The 20,779-nt window shown below is 42.5% G+C and overlaps 1 protein-coding gene across 6 annotated transcripts in view; it reads right to left on the minus strand.

The window, feature by feature from the left end:
• Nucleotides 1-20,779, minus strand: part of ctnnd2a (catenin (cadherin-associated protein), delta 2a) — a 292,727-nt gene that overhangs the window by 100,345 nt on the left and 171,603 nt on the right. For 5 of the 6 annotated variants that reach the window (XM_086191968.1, XM_086191964.1, XM_086191967.1 and 2 more), the window contains exon 12: nucleotides 20,195-20,567. In XM_086191968.1, the coding sequence (XP_086048094.1) occupies nucleotides 20,195-20,567 (373 nt within the window). The remainder of the gene's footprint in view (nucleotides 1-20,194; nucleotides 20,568-20,779) is intronic. The other variant, XM_086191965.1, reaches the window with a different exon arrangement.

Here is a 20,779-nt window from a genome sequence, read left to right on the forward strand (position 1 = left end):
TGTGTGTGTGTGTGTGTGTGTGTGTGTGTGTGTGTGTGTGCGTGCATGCGTGTGACTGCGATGGCTTCTGGTGTAAACAAACCGAGTATGGAGAGAGGAGAGACATACACATCCATAGGAAGTACAGACAGTATTTTTGAGTTGGTTTCAGCCAAAGACAAGAACCCTCTTGTCTGTTGTCAAGTGTGTCACACTAAAATGCCTTCAACTCTGAAAACCTCCACATTCAATTTTCTAAATCATCTTAAAAGGGCAGCACAGCAGGGTAAAAAAAAACTCTTGTTGAGAAAAAAGTGTGCGCAGAGAGCAAAGCCTTGATTTCTACAGTGTTGAGCAACTAGTAATTAACCAGTAACGTTACTACTCATCTACTTATTTTTGGAATCAAGTCATCAGTATAGTAATTTGGTTATTTATTTTAAGGACAAGACAGTTATTTGATGATACTTCCAGAGTAACTTCCCCAAACCAGCCTGTCCCTTGGGTGTTTTTAACGCTTCAGTCACTCTGTGTGGATTAATGCACACGTTAACTTATGTAATGAGTGCATTAGTTAAGGTAGAGATGATAATTATGTACAGGTGCAAATGCTCAGATGTGGCGTCTCAAGCATGAAACATGTATAAATACCCAATTTCACAACATCTGCAGGATTTAGCAGTACTTTGGTACTTTGTGGTGGTTCCGAGTCAAGATCCAAATCTGGAGTCTTCTTACGCTGCATGACTTCAGTTTTGTACGACGAGGTGAGCTTCTAATTATGAAACTGGTTCCATAATATGGTACTTCAGTGAATATCAAAAACAATCCTGAGCATTTTTTTGATGAGGTTTGAAAACAACAAAAGCATCAACTTTGCTTCCTTAAGAACATTTAAATCCTTTTGAAGCTTTTAAAAGTATGAATTTCAAGCAGAAACTTGAGGAACCCGAAAAGGAGTAATTATGAAAAAAAAAAGAGTCAATTCCAAAAGGAGAATTCACAAATGAAGTGTGATATGCTGCTTTTCATCTTTGAGTGTTCCTACATTTGGGCGTGTATTGTTCTCACACTGTTTTTGAATTCTCCTCTTTTCACCTTTGATCATTTACTCTCGATAAGTGTGTCTACTTGAACATTTAAATGGCGATAATTTTGTGTGTGTGTGTGTGTGTGTGTGTGTGTGATGATGATGCCATAGGTAGAGCTAGAGAAAGGGGAAAAGTACCTGTATATTATTTTTCAGGGAAAACAACAACTTTTGTCCTTCCAATTAGCTGAACACACAGAATCAGAGGTCCAATCGAAAAGCGCATTAAACAGGTGATCATTTATGTTAACTGCCCGCTTGATGGACTCGCCACACGTTCTCTTGTATTGTACATATACACACGCACATCCTGCACTGCGCTGAAAACACACGCTCACCTAAAAAAATTTTTTAAAAAAACAAACAAAACAACACATATTCACACAGCTATTATCCCACATTTGCTGATCAGTAATTTTCAGCGCGGTGGCACTATTCCCCCGTTACACACTGCAATTATTGGATGTTTACAGAGCCAAACAATAAGCCAGCGAAACATACACTCAGACAAACCTTCATTAGACAGGGCCAATAGAGGCTGAGGTGACCTGGACCATCACACATACACACACACACACACACACACACACACACACACACACACACACACACACACACACGCACGCGCACACACACACACACACACACACACACACACACCCCTCATTAAAACAGCTGTACTTAAAACAGGAATGTAGCATTTTCTGGTGGTCTCATTACTTTAATCCATAAAAAAACTCATTGGTTACAGTAACAGACACAGTAGAACATAATTTTTTTTTAAAGTACATATATGTGACAGTAAATTGGCGAATAAAAATGGTTACCATGACTCGTGTATATCTCAACTAGTAAATTCAGTCGGAAGCTGAACAGGGACAATCAGATTCTGACATCTGTGGACTGTGCGATGACGTCTGAGAGGAACCACTTCAAGTGCAGATACGCGCAACCAATCAAAATTCTCATCAGCTGCACTCAGCCAATCAAAGCACAGGCAGATGATTAAACTGGTGCCACAAAGAGAGCTTGTGTAAAAATTACACTCTCATTGTCTCTTGATTTGCAAGCCCAGATGTAATCATCTCAATGAGTCCACTCAAGAAAGGTGAGCTATTTTTACTGTGATAATGCTCATGATTGATGTGTGTGCGTGCTTGCGTGTGCATGTATGTGTGTGATTACATGCTAGAATTTACAGTATACAGGGCTTCAAAACTTATACTCTGGGGGATGGGATGTGTTTTTGTGTGTGCGAGCGCCATATTTAACAGCCCCCCCCCCCTTTTTTTGTTTCATATAAGTTTTTTTCTCACCTGTTTGTACGTCACCAATTTCACTTATGTCTTCATCAAGACCACCTAAACCGAGACCAAGTTATAAGAAAGTCCTGGGTGAACCGACACCAATACAAAACCAACACTTTGACAAGTCAAGAATGAGGCAGGGAGAGACCGAGTCAAGACCAGAGCCAGGAAACAGTTTTAGTAAGGGTCCTATTACAGTTTTTCAGCGCCTTTTCTTTTTTTCAAGCTTTGTTTGCATATGAAATCTCTATGTTTTGTGTAGCCAAACCGCATTAAAGAATGAAGAGTGGTGTCACAGGATTTTTAGATGAAGAATTTATTTGGAAACAGGTGACCCGCACACATGGAATCATCGCAATGAGAAGAAAAAACTTTATTTATGACTTATTCAGCCCAGAAGCAGTCGTGGAGCTGTACGCAGATTCATATGAATAAATTTGATTGTTTTCTTTCTTTTGCAAACCATTGCACGGACAAGTATCTCGCACTGCTGAAAAGGTCAAGTCGTCAAATTGTCTTTGTTCTCCGCTTCGTGAACAATTCAACTGATGAGAGAATGTGAATTTGGACAAAAATCGCATCTATAGGGTTAAAATTCATCTATCTGCCGTCAGACGACTGAATACATTAACTGACTAAATCGCTCAGGTGAAACTAGCCATTGTGTAGTATGATGGATGTCCACCGTTCAATGCAAACTATCTGATCTGTGGGGATCCACACTGGATCTCTGCTTCCATTCACTGCTTGCCAACATGCATCAACACAGAGCAGCTGTTTTGAGTGAGACAACAATCTTATTGTCCTTCTTTTCATTCTTTCCCCAATCCAACTTTCCTGTGACATTTCTTTCCCTCTTCTTAAAAGTACAAACAAAGAGCTCTCGTAAAGGTGACAGAAAAACTCCAGGATAAGCAGAGTCTGAGACGACGAGCTGCAAAGCTCTGAATAAAACTAAAAGATGTCCAAGTTGAGGTACACACCATGAGCTGGTTTCACAAACTGTGTCTTGTTCTGTATGAGTTGCGTTGCCAGAACACAATCACACTGTGGAAATCCACCCATGGTGTAAATAAGGTAAAGTTAAATGTTAGGTTTAAGCAACAACTTGTTAGGGATATTCCTCAGGTGTCCCCTAAGTTGATTGTAACTGCATGTCTTAAAATCCTCCATCCCTGGGTTCCATTTAGGTCTCAGTTATACATGCGGGGCTACTGCCTGTCCTCCATGACTGGGTGGAGTAATGTGACTTGTTCTTTGTAGCGCTTTATTAAAAATAAACACATTGCAAAATAAAGCATGGTTGTCCATGCAGTTTGACTTAAAATGCCAAATTCCCTGGCAATAATCATGTGACGCGGTGTGAGAGGCCACCCACTGGGAGCCTGGTCCCGCAGCTTGAGGCTCCCTCTGGAATCTATGAGCAGTATGACACTTTCGCAACCATTTATGAGTTCAGAACTCAACTTTTTTTTATTGTCGATTACAAATATTACCGATCGCAAATTGCCTCCGCCCAGGCACTACAGCATAATGCTGAATATAGCTTATGGTTCACCTTGAGGTGACTAAACTCTCCTTGGGTACCGTGAGAGTTTGGGTGTGGGCACATTAATATTTCACTGTTGCCTTGTGTGCAGTGTACTTGTGTGTGGGAGAGGGAAAGAAAGAGAGGGACGCAAACAGTGAGCTGACGCAAGAGGGAAGAAAAACTAATAAAGGGATGATTTGCTTGCACAGCTACAATTCTCCCTGGTTCACACTGAGACAATAATAAAGCACGGAGAAGTGGCAACGGTATTGTATTTGTTAAAAGCTGCGCAGGACAACACAGAGGTAATGATTTGGACTATAAAAAGTAACAACACGGTAATAGTAAATATTGATTTAGCGATAAAACATAGATAATCTACTACATCTGGACCTCTAACACAAATATTAATGGTTATGACGTGATTACGTGGATTGTGGCGATGTAATGTCATGATAACAAAACCTTTGTTCAGCATACTTGACATGAGAAATAGTGGATCAGATAAAGTGAGTCATTCAGTTAAAGATTCATCACACACACACACACACACACACACACACACACACACACACACACACACACACACACACACACACACACACACACACCAGGAGAGTGGCACTACAAATTAGAGCGCGCAGGCTCCATCTGATACGTCCACTAAGCAAACGGGAAAATGAAAGCTTTCAAAGAGATGTTTACACAAGTAGAGAAACCCTCAGTACCTCCAAAAAAATCTGGGTGATCTTTTACTTGCCACCTTCTTTAACTAGTCTGAGCGGAGGTTTGGTGGTTTATTCGCTACCTGATATCTACCGTGCAACATTTCAATGACACAGATGACTGCCTTTTCTCAAGTGCTATAATTTGTTGAGACTTTTATCTTCAACATGCTCACCCAGCCACAAAAAAAATGTCTGCTGGCATGAAAGTAAAACCCATGATGGAGTAAAAGTGAATTTATATGGAGTCAGAGCTGTTTGACTGCTCTGACAGCGACAAAAAAAAACCAAAACCCAAAACAAAACAATGATGTAACAGCACGTGTACTTGAATTTAAACAAATAACTTTACAGACAGCAATTATACCCAAGCAGCAGAGTAATTCAGGTGAAAGATGAGCTTCAAAATATCAACTGAGAAAAGTACAATCACTTCATAGTGCATGAAAGTACATGTTGTTTAAATATTTGCATACACACACACACATGATCATCATCACACGGATGCAAAACTCAGCATGCTACTTTAAGCTTTATCAGCACAGCCAAAAGTTTTACTTCAGCTTGTGTGTTGGGTCTCTGTGGCTCTGTAGGTGGAGGTATGCAGCTACAGCCCGACTCGTAACCTTCCCTGAAATTTTCCTCTAACAAAGATGGTAGTAAAGTGTCGTCTACTTCGTTGTATCACACTTCTATCCCTGCGATTCCAAGTCATCTCCTCCTCTGGATCTGAGCTCTCAGATCCAGAGGAGGAGGTGGTGTGCAAAGAGCTGTCTTTGCTGCACTGTAGTACTTCAATAAATCCGGCTCAACTCCAGAATGATCACTGAGTTTCAGATGTCTTCGCTTGAAGGAAATAGAACACAGTGACAAAGAAACCCTGAGCCTACTTTAATATTTTTTTCCCCAATTTCTATTCTAATACAATCATCTTCTGATACTCGATTCTAATGCAATCGTATTCTTATAGGTGTAGACAACATAACTATAGCGACAGAAGCTGCGAGATAGTCTTAAGTCTCTCTGAACAAAGACTTGTAAGACTGACCTGTGGGTCTAGGCTCCGCATTGAGCTGACACAAAATTAAAAATCAATTTTTACAAGTCAATGAATGCCCCGCAGTGAAAAATAGAATCAAAAGATTGATTGAAGGAAGGAAAGACAGAAAGAGACCCAAGACAGAGAGAAAATCTTTTCACTGTTTTCATGGGAAGAGAATAGATGATATGCAACTTCTGGCTCTTTGGTAGGTGGAGTTTACCCCATCTGAAGCATTCTAATGGTGGTGATGATAACTGATAACACACCAGTTTAGCTGATAACATCCTCAATGGGTGAGATAGGGCGGGATTTAAAAAAAAAAAAAAAAAAAGCAGAATTAAGAGAGAAGCTGCTGTAATAGAAAGAACAACAGGAGGGGGGATTGGGTTAAGCTTGAGGATGAATGTGTACACCTCCCCACCCACCATCGCTCCCAAGCCCTCTCTACACCTGAGAGTGGCGGTACAGGGAAAAGACAGAAATGGATCGATGGGTACATGGGGGCTGAATGTTTCTAAATTGAGTCTGCAACCCTCGGGATGACTTATTTCATCATGACTCAATGGAAAAACAAAAATTGGCTTGACTTTGCAAGTATCAAGCAGGGGGTCTATGATCCAAACTGGAGAGATTCCCGGGATGAAAATAAATAATGAAAGACATAAAGGGACAGCCAAGCATCTATTTTTACACAGTGAGTTATCAGTGTTTCTCTATGTGGTAAATAGTGAGGCTCCATTAACAGTTTTTTTTTAGTCTAACATTATTTAGTTGGGTAAGAGGAAGAGAGGTTGACTGCTTTCTCAGGCACAACCTGCTGTTCTGCATTCTCAGTCTGACACAGCACCCAAACTAACAAGTGTTTGGACACCGTATTCAGAATTCATCTCCAACGACAGTAGAACACTGGGAGAGGCGCACCTCCTGACTGTGAGAGTGCGCCTGCACTGGGTATGCACATGGCAGCGAAAGCAGGAAGCAGATTTTCTACTCCGTGATCACTTGTAGAAAGTATTTTGGAGTAAAAGTCAGACCGGAGATTTCTCTGCTCGGAGCGACGGCGAGGTGAAACTGGAAATAAAAGTAGCACAGGGACGATGATCAGGTTGGTGGAAACACACGCTGGTAGAAGCTGCAAAGCAAGTGTTAGAGATTTAAACCGTATGAGGAGCATCATCCATCAACAAGGGGGAGCTCTGTGACAGAACGTGATCGGGAGGTCCCTGCCACACCTCCTGTGGTTCACTTTTTTCTTTATGATGCTGACCAAATGTCTGGTTGTAGGAACTCCCCCGGAACCACGGTCCAGACAAAACAACCAGACCACGGTCCTCCTAAAAAAACTTGTGCAGTTTGCTTGAGGTGTGAAAAGAAACCGACCAAATGAAGGAAGTGAACCAAAAACCATTAATCTAACTGACATGTGGGGATGCTACAAGACAGCGAGGAGAGAGAAGAGGAGGAGGAGGAGGAGCAGGGGGAGTTTTTTTTTTAAAATTTGAACTGTAAGGGCATAAACCGTGAGTAAATGCAATATTGTAGGCAGCAAAAAAGTAAAAAAAAACAAAAACAGATTGGACTGTGGTCTGCATTGCACTTGTAATGAATAAAGCATGCCCTTGGAATCCCAGCACCCTCTGACCACATGATGTTTGCTTGCTGTGCTTGACAAAATACAGCGTGAAAGAAAACCAGAACAAATGAAAGTTTCAAATTTTTTGCGACTTCTTCCAGCTGAATTTTCTGTGTGAAACCAACTTTAGAACATGACAACAACATCCTTCAGCTCAGCCTTCAGCTTCACAGGCTCGTTAGAGAACTGAAACCACTTGCTGGGGTAGCCCACGAGCATTCTTGCAGTTTCTCCATGGATGTAGTGTAGTGCGTGGTGTGAGGTCTGGACACGTGAAATGTTCTCTCGTCGGTCCAATCCATGCTCAAGTAAATAAAATGCTGATGTGGATTTTCTTTATCTCCGGGAAGAGGTCAAATCACGTGTTGACGTCTGTGACCGCGTTGAAAATTCAGAGTTGTGCAGATGTGCACAGCAAACGTAGTTACATTTGTTCATTTTGAAATGAAACCTTATTTATGTGGATGTAGGCTGGTGTGGGTTTGGCTGTACAGTCAAAGGGTTCAGGGTCTTGGTCAGGGGAGGGAGCCTCAAGTGCTGCTGTTTCACTTCCTCATCTGGATGAATCTTGACAGTCTGGGTATGAAACCAATGCCACATCAAGCCCACCTCTGGGCATCAAGCAGTCGCTCGCATACTGGCGGTGTAGTGTAATGCTCCTTTGACACTGTAGTTGGATATTACTCTCAGACCTCGTTGACTTGTGTGTTTGCTCTTGAACAACATTGTAGCGTGTAATTTATGTGTGGTTTCTGGGGTCTTCATTCTCAGCAAAGACGCAACATGAAAACTCACTGAGACAAATGGAACACAGCAACTTTCAAAGGTCACTACTGTTAGTGGGTTAGAAGAGGCTGGAGCTACAATAAGCGAGCATACACTGGGCTTACAAAATGCTCGAATGCAAATTATGTATTTTTTTTTCTTCCTACATTCTGTGACATATTTATCTGCTGCTATTTTCTACTGTACTGTTTGTCAACACATCTGTGTCCTTTCATCAGGACGTCAGATTGCAGCAGTGTTGGACGAAGTTTATGTGGCATCTGCAAGTTTTCATTTTACAAACAGTGACATGAGATGACCGCAAAATGGAAGCGCTTCTATAGTTCTGACAATTTCGATCTGTAAAATTTGTTCAATCTCTTCTGTTCCCTTTTTAAACACACACTTGCTTGTATCTAACTCTTCTCTCTTTCTTATAGCCCACGTCGCGGTCCTCAGCATTGTTTTACTTTTCTTGTCATTACGGAGTCCCGCTGGGTCTAATAACAAGCACTTAATGCTTGATTTCCTGCAAGCAACTCAGCTGAAAGGTCAAGATCCCTCTCCAGCACATGAGATATACAACTCGCTGACCTTAACATCTGCAGCCTCATGGAAGACTGAGCCTCGCGCAAAGACAGCAGTGGCATGCAAGATGTACAACCACTCGACATCGTCGCCTGCGGAGGATGTTAATAAAAGGTGTAATTAAAGACAAGATACATTTGTCTGAGTGTAAAGTCGATAGCGCTGAGGTCATGTAAGACTGCACTGAAGTCCTGGGGAAAATAGCATCTTCGTAGCACTCTCATGGGGGCAGTTCCACTGTGCTCAAATGCATCTGAATTCTGACAGCATTCAAACAAAGATGTGCTTTTGGTTTCGACTGGAGCAAATGGAGCGCTTTTGTCTCGAACTAAATATCGAATTAGCTTTTGCGAAGAACTCTAACAAACCGTTCAGAATTTTTAAACGACTGCACACTGCAAATTCAATGTGACTTGCATTTGCAATAAACATGACATGTCACAGGGAGAATTTGGACTGTCTTGATGTTTTCTCCAAGCAGGTGAGATTAAGATAATGATCTGTACTTTTATACTGATGATATTTCTGCTCAATTTCTGCTAGTGTGTCACTTGTGCAGTAGATGTGTGTCCTGTTCCCAAGTATGACTTAGAGAGGAAGCGAGGTGAAGTGAGGCATGAGGAGGAGAAGAAGAGATATACAGTAATTCTGCTGGTGTGACATTTTCCCATAATCCCTCCCAAATGCTGCGGGTGTCAGGAGACAGAGCGGCAGCATGAATGCAAGGAGGAGAGATGGAGAGCCTGCTGTCGCTCTGTATACTGAGACGCTGGTAAAATACTGTACATTAACCCCCCCCCCCCCCCCCTTTTACATTAGCTTGACTTGATGAATATGTGCATTAGCATGAACAGGTACATTAGCTTGATGGATGGTCATCAAAGCAATGTTAGTGGGGCTAATCACTGTGAAAAACAATAAAGCAGTGATTGGATCAAAAGAACATGACACAGTCAACCATCTATCAATCAGTGAAACACTGAGCACTGCAATTAAACCCATGTTTCTCTCATGTGTGGGTTGTTGAATTGTGATTCGGTGTGCGCGGCTACACAATAATTTATGCTTCGAGAATGCGCACACACAGCATGCTGCAGACTTCTGTGATTCAAGTCCAACAAATTCAAACAACTAACACATTTTCTCTACTCTACCGTTCATTCATTAACCAAGTTTCCTTCGTCAGTATGGTGTCTTATAGTGTTGGGTACCCAACTGACCGAATTATAGTTACCAATTACTTGATAGTATATCTGGCAGTAGAGTAGCGGAGAGGGTGACACCGTGATGTCCCCCTTGCAGCACCCTACTTATACACAATCAGTGACACAATGGTGAGTCAAAAGTGGGCTCCAGTGCCTGATGCAGACAATGCACTCTACAAAACGGGTCAAGTGAAATTAACAGTGGGTGCGCGCACATACACACACGCACACACTGAAGTTGAGCAAACAACACTTCTAGAAAGCAGAGAACTATGTCACATTTGACAGCCAACAACTAAAGTCCCTCACAGCAGCTGACGCTAACGTTGGCAGCACAACTGCAGCTAGCATCAACAAAGAAATTAGATCTGCCTGCTCCAGTGAATCCTTCAGCCCTCAGTCCTCAAGACTCACCTCTTCAGGTAGCTTTTGAATATACCATAACCGCACCAATAATCTTACCCTTAATTGAAATGCTGTGTGTATTAATTTCATTTTATACTGATTCATCAATCTATTTACCCAATTATGCTGTGATTACGACCCATATTTCATGTGCTATAGAAGTAAATCTGACTTGACATCTTCAGTTCATTGATTAAACTATTTTGGTTGTTTGAGAAAATGGGTCTTGGCGGCACGGTGGTGCAGTGGTCAGCACTGTCCCCTCACAGCAAGAAGGTTCCAGGTTTGAGTCCCGGCTCCAGCACAGGACCTTTCTGTGTGAGTCTCCATGTTCTCCCTGTTCCTGTGTGGGTTCTCTCTGGTACTCCAGCTTCCTCCCACAGTCCAAAGACATCAAGAGGGGACGAGGCTGATTGATACTCTAAATTGACTGTAGGTGTGACTGTGAGTGTGAATGGTTGTCTGTCTCTATGTGTTGGCCCTGTGATGGACGGTGACCTGTCCAGGGTGAACCCCGCCTCTCGCCCGTAGCCGTTGGGATAGGCTCCAGACCCCCCCCCCCCCGCGACCCTTAAAAGGAATAAGTGGAAGAAAATGGATGGATGAATGAATGACTCTTTTTCACTGGATGTGGATGCTGGTGGATGTTAGCTTAGCATTAACACTAGCAGAGATCAATGCTGAATCGCTAGCTGCAGCATTATTGTATTTATGGTAAACACTGAGAGTAAAAGTACCCACAAAGTAAAACGGGCACTAATACTGATAGAGATATTGATGTCAAGAGTATGACATTTCCTCTCAACTAATACAGTAGATACAAAATTGATCTCAAAAGTTGAATTTCCAACTCATAATTCAGCAACTGTCTCCACACTGTCTCCCTTCATCATTTGTCAGTGAAATCATTTTTTTGGTCAAATCATTCTTATTATTTGACACATATCTGACAGCCCAAACAAACACATCTGATTAATTAACGTAACACAATCCATCCACCTTTAAAGTTTTCTAATTGTTGTAGAAAATATTGCTCCCATGATTCATTTCACAAAGTCATTTCACCATGTCACAAATGCCACCCTGTGGGTTTGACGGATGGCTAAAAGTTTAGCTTTAATTGGCCAACAATTTCAAAAATGCGTGTGTAGGTGAGTTTGTCTCTCTCTCCACAGCTCAAGCTTCACATTCAGGGTGAAGATCATTGAGACAAGAGCAGACACACACACAGACACACGGTTGTTACCATCCCAAGGTCACACACACACACATTTATGAGCACACGCACAAACAGATAGGCCACCTCAGAAAAGGAAAATAACTACAATGGGCAATTTACCCAGAACAGGCAGGGATGATGGCCAGGGCACAGATGCACGTACACACACAGTCACACACACATACACACACGCACAGGCACGCACAAACGCACACAGCTGTGCCTCAGGGCCAAGGTTCTGGCAATGCATCATTACCCTCCCCTGGAGGTGATACCATATCCCAGCATGCATTTCTCATGTGGAGTGGAAATTACCCCTGGGCCGTGCTGAGAGCCAATAGAGTGTGTCCTCTCTCCTCTATCTGTCTCCTTTTCTCTTCCCTCCTTTCTCTTTCTTGGAATCTCTCACTCACCCTGGGACTCTCACACCTCCTCTGTCCTCCCTCGCCTGCCTTCTCCCATCCTTTTATCTGCCTTTCCCATGACAACTAACTCTCTCCTGTAGCTTTAACGATATCCTTCAATCAAACAGTGTTTGTAATAGTTTAATACTTGAGCTACTGCCCACTAAACCACATTACGAACTGAAGTGCAAACAAAACAAAACAAAACAAAACAAAAACAAAAACAAAAGTGTATATTTGGTTTCTAAATGAAAAGGACAAGATTGTGTGAAGCCGTGGCTGTGAAGATGCTACAAGCGTTCCTTCAGCAAGGTTTATTATAACAACTCAAAAAAATAAAACTCCTTAGAAAATCTGCACTTACAGGCTACAATAGCAATTTCTGCCATCCAGATAAATGATTTAAAACCATGGTCATCTGTAAAACTCATATGTTGTAGAGCTTTCATAAGCCCGAAACTAACCAGAGGCATCTTTTGTCCTGCAGATTATAGAACCCAGTTTTTATTCATTCATTGATACCTACACATTTGTATTTTGTTGCTTTTCGTTTCATTGAGTCATCAACGGTGCAAACGGTGAGAAAAGCTGCAGCAGAGTCTCACACTGGTTTTCTTGGTCTCTGTCCTTGGTCCTGAGATCATCCAACTGTTTCTCTATGTCTCTCTCCATGGTGCTGAAACTGTTCATATCACTGGCAAAAGAATACACACTAAGTTCCATCGTCCATCGTCATCTTTCGCTTATTCCTACACATTAAGGGTCGCGGGGGGGGGGGGGGGGCTGGAGCCTATCCCAGCGTCAACGGGCGAGAGGCGTGGTTCACCCTGGACAGGTCGCCAGTCCATCGCAGGACCAACAGACGAACAACCATTCACTCTCACATTCATACCTACGGTCAATTTAGAGTATCAATCAGCCTCGTCCCCAATTGCATGTTTTTGGACTGTGGGAGGAAGCTGGAGTACCAGAGAGAACCCACACAGACACGGGGAGAACATGGAGACTCCACACAGAAAGATCCCGCGCCCGAGCCGGGACTGGAACCCGGAACCTTCTTGCTGTGAGGCCACAGTGCTGACCACTGCACCACCGTGCAGCCTTACACACTAAGTTGTAATTCAATTTTAAATTTACTGTAAATAACTTCCACTTATTTTAACAGATCTTTTCCATCTTAACCCCATGCAGTCCATACCAAATCACAATCTCTAACATTTGAATGGGAAAAGTCAGTGTGCCTGAGGGTGAGGTAGCGCAGGAGTTTGGAGACACACAGCAATAAGTTCTAAAACTGTAAGTAAGCTGCTGAGCTTTCTGTTCCCCTGTCTCACAGTTTATGTGATTTCACACCAGCGTAAGCTATTTGAACTTTTTTCTATGTAATAAAACGCATCATTTTAGTACCTTATCAACAACAACTGGTACCAAGTGGCTAAACGGGACAACAAATGTCCTCATGCTGAAAGCGGGAGAAGTGCAAGGCTAGCTGCGCTGATGTTGAAGTCCTGCTCTCGCGGTGTGGTTCGTTCGTAGCATTAAGTTAGTGTTGCACTTCTTGCAATTGTCATTGCATTTCAAAAATCATACTGGATATCCGATGTTAAATTTCCTTTGGCTTTTGATTCAGGGGACCAATGCTGATGCTGGGTCGGCCTGTAAAAAACACGTCACATCATTATTACCACTGCATATGCATGATATCATTAGTCTACCATTTATAACAAGACCAGCACTACAAATAGATAACACTATTAGATTAAGGATGTGGGACCGGTGCAGTGGCCGCAGCTGTAAATTCTAGATGGAGCAGAGAACTCATCCAAGTCAATACCGAGGAAACATGATCTGTCTGCAGTTTAGACAATAAAACTCTCCCAGGTGCATAGTATAGTAAACTAGGTATGCTGATATGCGTGTGTGCGCATGTCTCCCTTTCAACTCAAAACAGTGTGCATACACCCACGTTGTTTACCAGTGATGCAATTTCCATCCAAAGCAGGTGAGGAGTCATACATAAATGTACACTAAGAGACAATTGTCAAAGGAGAGAATTACAAGCTCTGGTTGTCTTTCTTCAGCAGAAGTCACTGCATTATAACTCTCTCCATCCTTCTTTCTGCACAAAACACACACAATGACATTATCCTTTTGACTGTCTGACACATGGGTAAGTGTTGCATCAGCCATGCTATTACAAATGATGACACACAATCTGTTTCCTTCTCAAGAGACAATTGAAGACTCAATTGTTCAGAGAGCACCTAGGCACTTAACCTGACTCTTCTCCACTTTGTCCTGTGGGGTAGAATAAGTCAGAGGGTCCAAGACCCAGCACTTAGTGATTATGTTAGCACGAACTGTATTGTGTGATGTTGTATGTTTGTCAAATAAACAAAACAAAAAAAAAGGGAGGGGGGGGGGGTTGACACTTCCTCTGCCACTAGATGGCAGTACCTGTGACCAAATCACAACTGAAGCACTTTTGCGCTTCCTATGGGCTTTTCCTTAATTAAGTCTAAATTCTTGCTTGTGTTGTACGTTGCTTTGGACAAAAGCGTCTGCGAAATGAAATTGTAGAATTGTAGAATTCTCACTCACTTTGACACCGCCTTGAACACACGCACGCACGCACACACACATACACACACACACACAGAAACCTCATTCACAGAACTACACGAGTCCCCACTGACCATTGCAGACTGTTCATAAATCGAGTGATGCAATCAGGCCACGAGCGCACAAACACTAGTGAGTAGTGACAATGACGTGTCAGACAAGATCACATCATATCAAGGGAGTGTAAACAGTGATTTCATCATCAAGCCATGGAACGAGCACAGGATCTTTCTGTGTGGAGTCTGCATGTTCTCTGTGTGCCTGCGTGGGTTCTCTGCGGGTACCCAGGTGGCTGGACCCTATCCCATCTGCCTTCGGGTGAGAGGCGGGGTTCACCCTGGACAGGTCACCAGTCCATCACAGGACCAACACACAGAGACAGACAACCATTCACACTCACAGTCACACCTACGGTCAATTTAGAGTATCAATCAGCCTCGTCCTCTCTTGATGTCTTTGGACTGTGGGAGGAAGCTGGAGTACCAGAGAGAACCCACACAGGAACAGGGAGAACATGGAGACTCACACAGAAAGACTCCATCCCCGAGCCGGGACTGGAACCTGGAAAACCTTCTCGCTGTGAGGCCACAGGCGACTGCACCACCAGGCTACCCCTTTAAACATTGTTAATTATTAAAAAAAAAATTCAGCCCGAGTTTGTTGTAAATGTCCAAAACAGGGATGATGGCTATCCAGGGAACATCATATGATTTAAATGCGGCCCCAATCCTTAAATATAAGAGGTAGGACTTACCAGAGAGAGAGAGAGAGAGAGACAGACAGACACACAGACAGAGAGAGAGAGAGAGAGAGTGGAAACCACCGAATTGAAAATATAACTCAAAGTATGGACATTTTTATCTGACCAAGATGGCAAAACAAAAAAAAAGGTCTGTTATGAAATGATTGCTGTGCCAGATAGGAGAGAATCTATGAAATGTGCAGTTGTAACCAAGGACCTTGCAGGACTTTTCCATACTTCAAGAGAGCCAATTAGAATAGTAGAGTAGAATAATGGAGCCCACCTCAGCTAACCCCCTCTACAGACACTACTGTGAAGCCACTGTGTGACGCCTCTGGAAGCTCATGTGGTAGCACCAGTCCAGCCTAGCAAAGCGCCTGGAATACATGACTTTTATTGGTTCCGCTCACATCAATTAGAGAAAAAAAAATGTTGAGTCTGATGGATGTGTGTTCAATCTGTCAGAAAGAGCTTTTACATATATCTTAAAGTCACAAGTTTAAAAAAAAAAAAAGTGCAGCTCCCACCATCTAAGATAATGAAATCAGACCGTGATGGAAGTAGCCACCATCATGTAAAATCAAATCGAGCAGCAAAGCTTTAGTAGTTCTTGAGGTTTCCCATCAAGCCCGAGTGACTTGTATCTTTCCATCGAGACGACAGCTACTGTATTTTCAGTTCCTCTGAAGTGTTTTGTGCGAGCAGTTGTTTGGCTTGTGCAGTCAGGAGAGATGAGAGGCCCAGGGGTTCTGTAAATACATTCATGTATGTGGAGTCATCTGGTACCTCTGACTCGTAAAGCCCGGAGTAAAAGTCGGTAAAAACAAGAATAAAGATCCGCAGATGAGCCCCAGACAGCATCTACCAGGGTGAGACGGTCGGAATGTAAGACGTCAGTTCGCTCTATCTGATTGTTGATAATATAGACGTAATATGGCGGTGAGATTTTGATCTTGTACTGCCAGCATCCTGCAAGGGCTGGAAGGTTTTAGCTGTAACAGTGCACCTTTTCAAGCACGCAACTAAAGAATACGTTGATTTATATTTCCAACATTAGCAAAAATGTTGTTATTGTTCATAAATACAGCATTCATCTGAAGCTTGACTGAAACTGCAAGTCCAAGGTATTATAACAAAAAGCTGTGAGTGTAGCCATGTCGCTGAAACCTGTGCATTTTACACCAGAGAGCATAATGGGTGCTGGAAAAGTATCTGATCCTGGAGCCTTCACCAAACATTATAATAGAAAAGTCTTTTAAAACATGGATTACTCTCAAAGTTCATTATTTCACATTTGTTAACCACTCGTAAGCATGTGGCACATACAGAGCTAGCTCGTGTTTTTCCTGAGAGGTAACAATTTTGAAATATGACTAAAATGGGTCACTCGTTTTGAATAAAAAGCACAAAGTTTTGTGGTGAGTTGCCTGTGTGAGAGTAAACCAGGGTGAAAAAACTTGGATTGCAAACCTCGGTGAGGGAGCAGTGGCACAGTTTGATGTGCACAATCATTAACTTGATTCATAGAAAATAGAAATAAAGAAAGTTGATGTTTAAATAAGCAAAGCTGGATTCATTTGATCTCAACAGGTGTCGACCGTATATTACAGACTATTTGATAAAAGGTCCCCCCAGCTGAAACAATACCATTGTCTTGTTTTGGATCGCACTGCTGTTTCAGTGCCATCCATCCTCACTTCTAAATACTGTGAATTCTCCTCCCTTTCTGCTACTCCTCCTCCATAATGTTTTCCACCGTCGTGGATGCTTCCTAAGCTCCAAATATGTGTAACAATAACCACTGGCCCCCAACTCCCATTCTCCCTGAGCTAATGTTCAATTCTCTCTCCCTTCTGCTCTTGCCCACAAGCCCCGCTACGCCTTGCATTGTTCCTCCCTCCTTTCTTGTTTTCTGTCTCCCTTCGATCTCTCGTGTCTCCTGTATTCCCTAATCAAATGACTCTCGGTGCTTTCTTTTTTCTTCTTACTTTAGCTTTGCCCAATCTCCTTTATTTGCTCATCTTTCTTTTTTCCTTCATTATTGCTCCCCCCCCCCCCCCCCCCGTTCTTATTCTCGCCTCGGCTCTGTGTTCAGTGTTTTTGTCTTCAAATATTGTTTTGAATATTCAATTTAAGCAGGAATCTTACTGGGGTTATGAATCTCTTTTAAATGGAAAAAGGGTTTAAGGAAACCACACAAAGGCAACCATTAAGGGCATCATTTATCTACATTCTTCTCACTTAAGCTCAAAATATCCATCCACCCTCAACCTTCAACTAAATTTCCCCTTCTCCATTTATTTCCCACCACAGTCTCCTCATGTGACTCCTTCTCCTCTTCATCCACTGTTCATAAACGCCTCTCCCATTGCTATCATCTTCACCAATTCCTCCCTCTTTCCTTCCTCTTCTCCTTTCCTCACACCCATCCATTAGCGCTTATTGAGTTTTCTCTTTGTGCTGATGTCCTCACCTCTGCTCTATCGCGCACACTCCTTGGCAGCTGTAATGGCCCCTAACTGTGTTACTTACACACACACACACACACACACACAAATACACACATATATTTATACAAAATACAGTAACACACAAACAAGGAATGAAATATGGTAATGATGAAATGTTAAAAAACACACACAACACGCACACACGGAACAACCTCTGCCCTCATTCAGTGTTCCTTGTCTATAATAGCTGCTAACTCATTTAGCAATTCATGTAAGCTCAGCTAGATCCAATTAGAGCAAGAGAGAGATAGAGAGACAGAGACAGAGACAGACGGAGAGAGCAAAGTTAGAGCAGGCCATTCAACCTGACACCAAAGAGAAATGTAACACACCGTTCCGAGTCAATGATATGAAGGAGAGGAACTGTTGATATCCAACAGCAAAGCTTAAAGAAGTCAAAATTAAAGAATGTCAAGAGGGTTTAGCAAAACTCGGAGTTAAAATCAAGTTAAATGAGTAGCTTAAGTTGAACATGAACAAGACAAAAAATTTCACAGACGAAAATCATCTCTTTCAGGGTGTTTGGTTATGCGTGCGCATTACGTCCTCATCTATGAGGAGAAATATGTTTGAGCATTTCTTCTTTTGTCTATAGCTTGTCAGTTTCATTGTCCTTATGCTTTCAGTCCTTTTTTTTTTTTAAAGGGTTTGCTGTGTGCTAGTTGTGCGAACACAAATAAATCACGACTTCGATGCTAACATCAGAGCTCAACAACAGCTTTGACTAAAAAAAGGAATGTTAGTTGTTTGGCAGTTGAATACAACTTTACTTGGAAGAGGATCTTTTTTTAATCAGATATTTGTGGGAGGAGAAGGTCATGTCAGGCCATAAGACCTCCAACAACACTGAGAAACAAAGGGCAGGCTGTGTGAAACTTTTGCAAGGGTTTACTTGTGCCAGTAACAGCAACCAAAGGTTATGAGACAAAAACCAAAGGCTGGATGAGGTCAATACTTTCCGGCTCTCTCTCAATTACAAGCCAACTCTCTGTCTCCCTCCCCACTATGATTGACAGTTGCTTGATCCATGCAAGTCTCAATCCCTCTGGCTCTGTAATTAAAGGAATTATACATCAAGAGGTCTGTGATATATATATATATACATATATATATATATATATATATATATATATATATATATATAGATAGATAGATAGATAGATAGATAGATATATAGATATATAGATATATATATACTGTATATACATAAACAAAGAAGGGAGAGAGCGCTATGCTTAATTGCGGACACAAAAGGACGGAAGTGATCACAGCCTTGTTAGACTTTTTTGACACACAGCATGACATGGGGGGGGGGGGAATCGAAATCAAAATGGTCAAATGCGAACTGCTGTTAGGTTACAGTTATTATAGTAAATTTCTATATTCTTAGGTTTTTCTGCTAAGCCCTCAAAGTCGCAGACCTTCAACTTGCGTAACAGGCACCGCTGGCTCAGCTAGAACTGCTAACATAAATGTTGGCTTCTTCAGACTGGAGAATGGGGCAGATGACTTTTACCAAAGGGACTCACTAAGGACATGGAACAACAGCTAAAACCCCATTCTGCTTCCCATGGGCGTGGTACTAGTTTCTAAGCTTTAATCCACATTTGAGCAAGTTAGAGAAAACATTGGGTGCTGAAGAGCCATATTCTCCCCAACCCATGAGGAATACTGATAGGCTAGTAACATCCAATCAGAGAAAGAGCTGGTCCTCATAGAATGGGTGTGGGAAAAACATAAAACATTTGTTTATCCTTGGAGGACTTTGAAAGAATACTATGTTTTTTTTTGGCATACCCTATGTGCCCCTGGGGGTATGTGTACCCCAGTTTGGGAATCATTGAGTTAGAGAAATGAAAGGAACAATGTGGTGATAATAGTACCAGCCAGGTACTACTACGCCAGGCATATAACCCAAAATGGAAATTACAGAAAAACAAGAGCAACACAAAGACTCTACCCCATCTGTTGCGACAGGTATATAAACATTTCAGTGGAACATAAACTTTAGGTATCCAAAACTAACAAAACACAACTTTTGCTGAAAGATCTCTGAATTGTTGCTGCATTGGAGGAGGAATAATGGGCAGGGATGTGTGTGTATGTTTCACCCCAGACATCTTTGGCATCATGACACATAGGAGAGGTCAAGAATAAGAAATACATGTGCGTGTGTTGTGTGTTGTTGTGTGTATTCTATGAACTGATAGATAAAAAGGGTCAGAGTTCATTCACAGAGTCAAATGGGTGAACAGATCTCACCAGCACATCCTCTGATGTGCCTGTCCATATCCAAAGTTCCATCATTTTGCATGTAAAACACACACACAAACACACACACACACACACACACACACACACACACACACACACACACACACCTCATTCACAGAACCATATAAGTCCCAACTGATGCTTTCATCCTACCTGGGATCTTTCTGAATCGAGTCGATAGAAGGTGAGCGCTGTAGGCTGCCTTCCGGTGGCAGGGCAGGTCCAGACTTGCTGTAGGGTGATTCCACCACCGAGGGGCAGTACTGCAGGGTGCGGTAGGGGTCTGCAACATAGGGGTCTGATCCATACATGTCTCCCCCTCCACCACCTCCACTTGTGGTGTAGCCTGGTCCCACTGTAGCATAGTTGTTACTCCCACCACGGCTGTAGTTTCCAGTTCCTGTTCCATGACTTCCTGTGCGCTGCAAAGGAGCGGAGTCGACACCAGGGGAGGAGGGAGCTATGGTGGGAAAGTAGGGACATAGGACATAACTTAGGACCTGGTCATGGACACGCTGGGTCAGGTCTACAGGGTAGAGGAGGGTCAAGAAAAAGAGAGAAGGGAGGGAGAGGACAAAGGGGAAGGAGGATGGCAGAAGAGACGAGAAGAGAAGAGAAGAGAAGAGAAGAGAAGAGAAGAGAAGAGAAGAGAAGAGAAGAGAAGAGAAGAGAAGAGAAGGGAAGGGAGGGTTGATAGGAAATGATAAACATGTCCCCATATGGAGGGATAAACATTGG

This window comes from Aulostomus chinensis, chromosome 21 (assembly GCF_037954235.1).
Source record: "Aulostomus chinensis isolate RoL2024-O1b breed Wild chromosome 21, RoL_Achi_v1.0, whole genome shotgun sequence".
NCBI classification, from domain to species: Eukaryota; Metazoa; Chordata; class Actinopteri; order Syngnathiformes; family Aulostomidae; genus Aulostomus; species Aulostomus chinensis.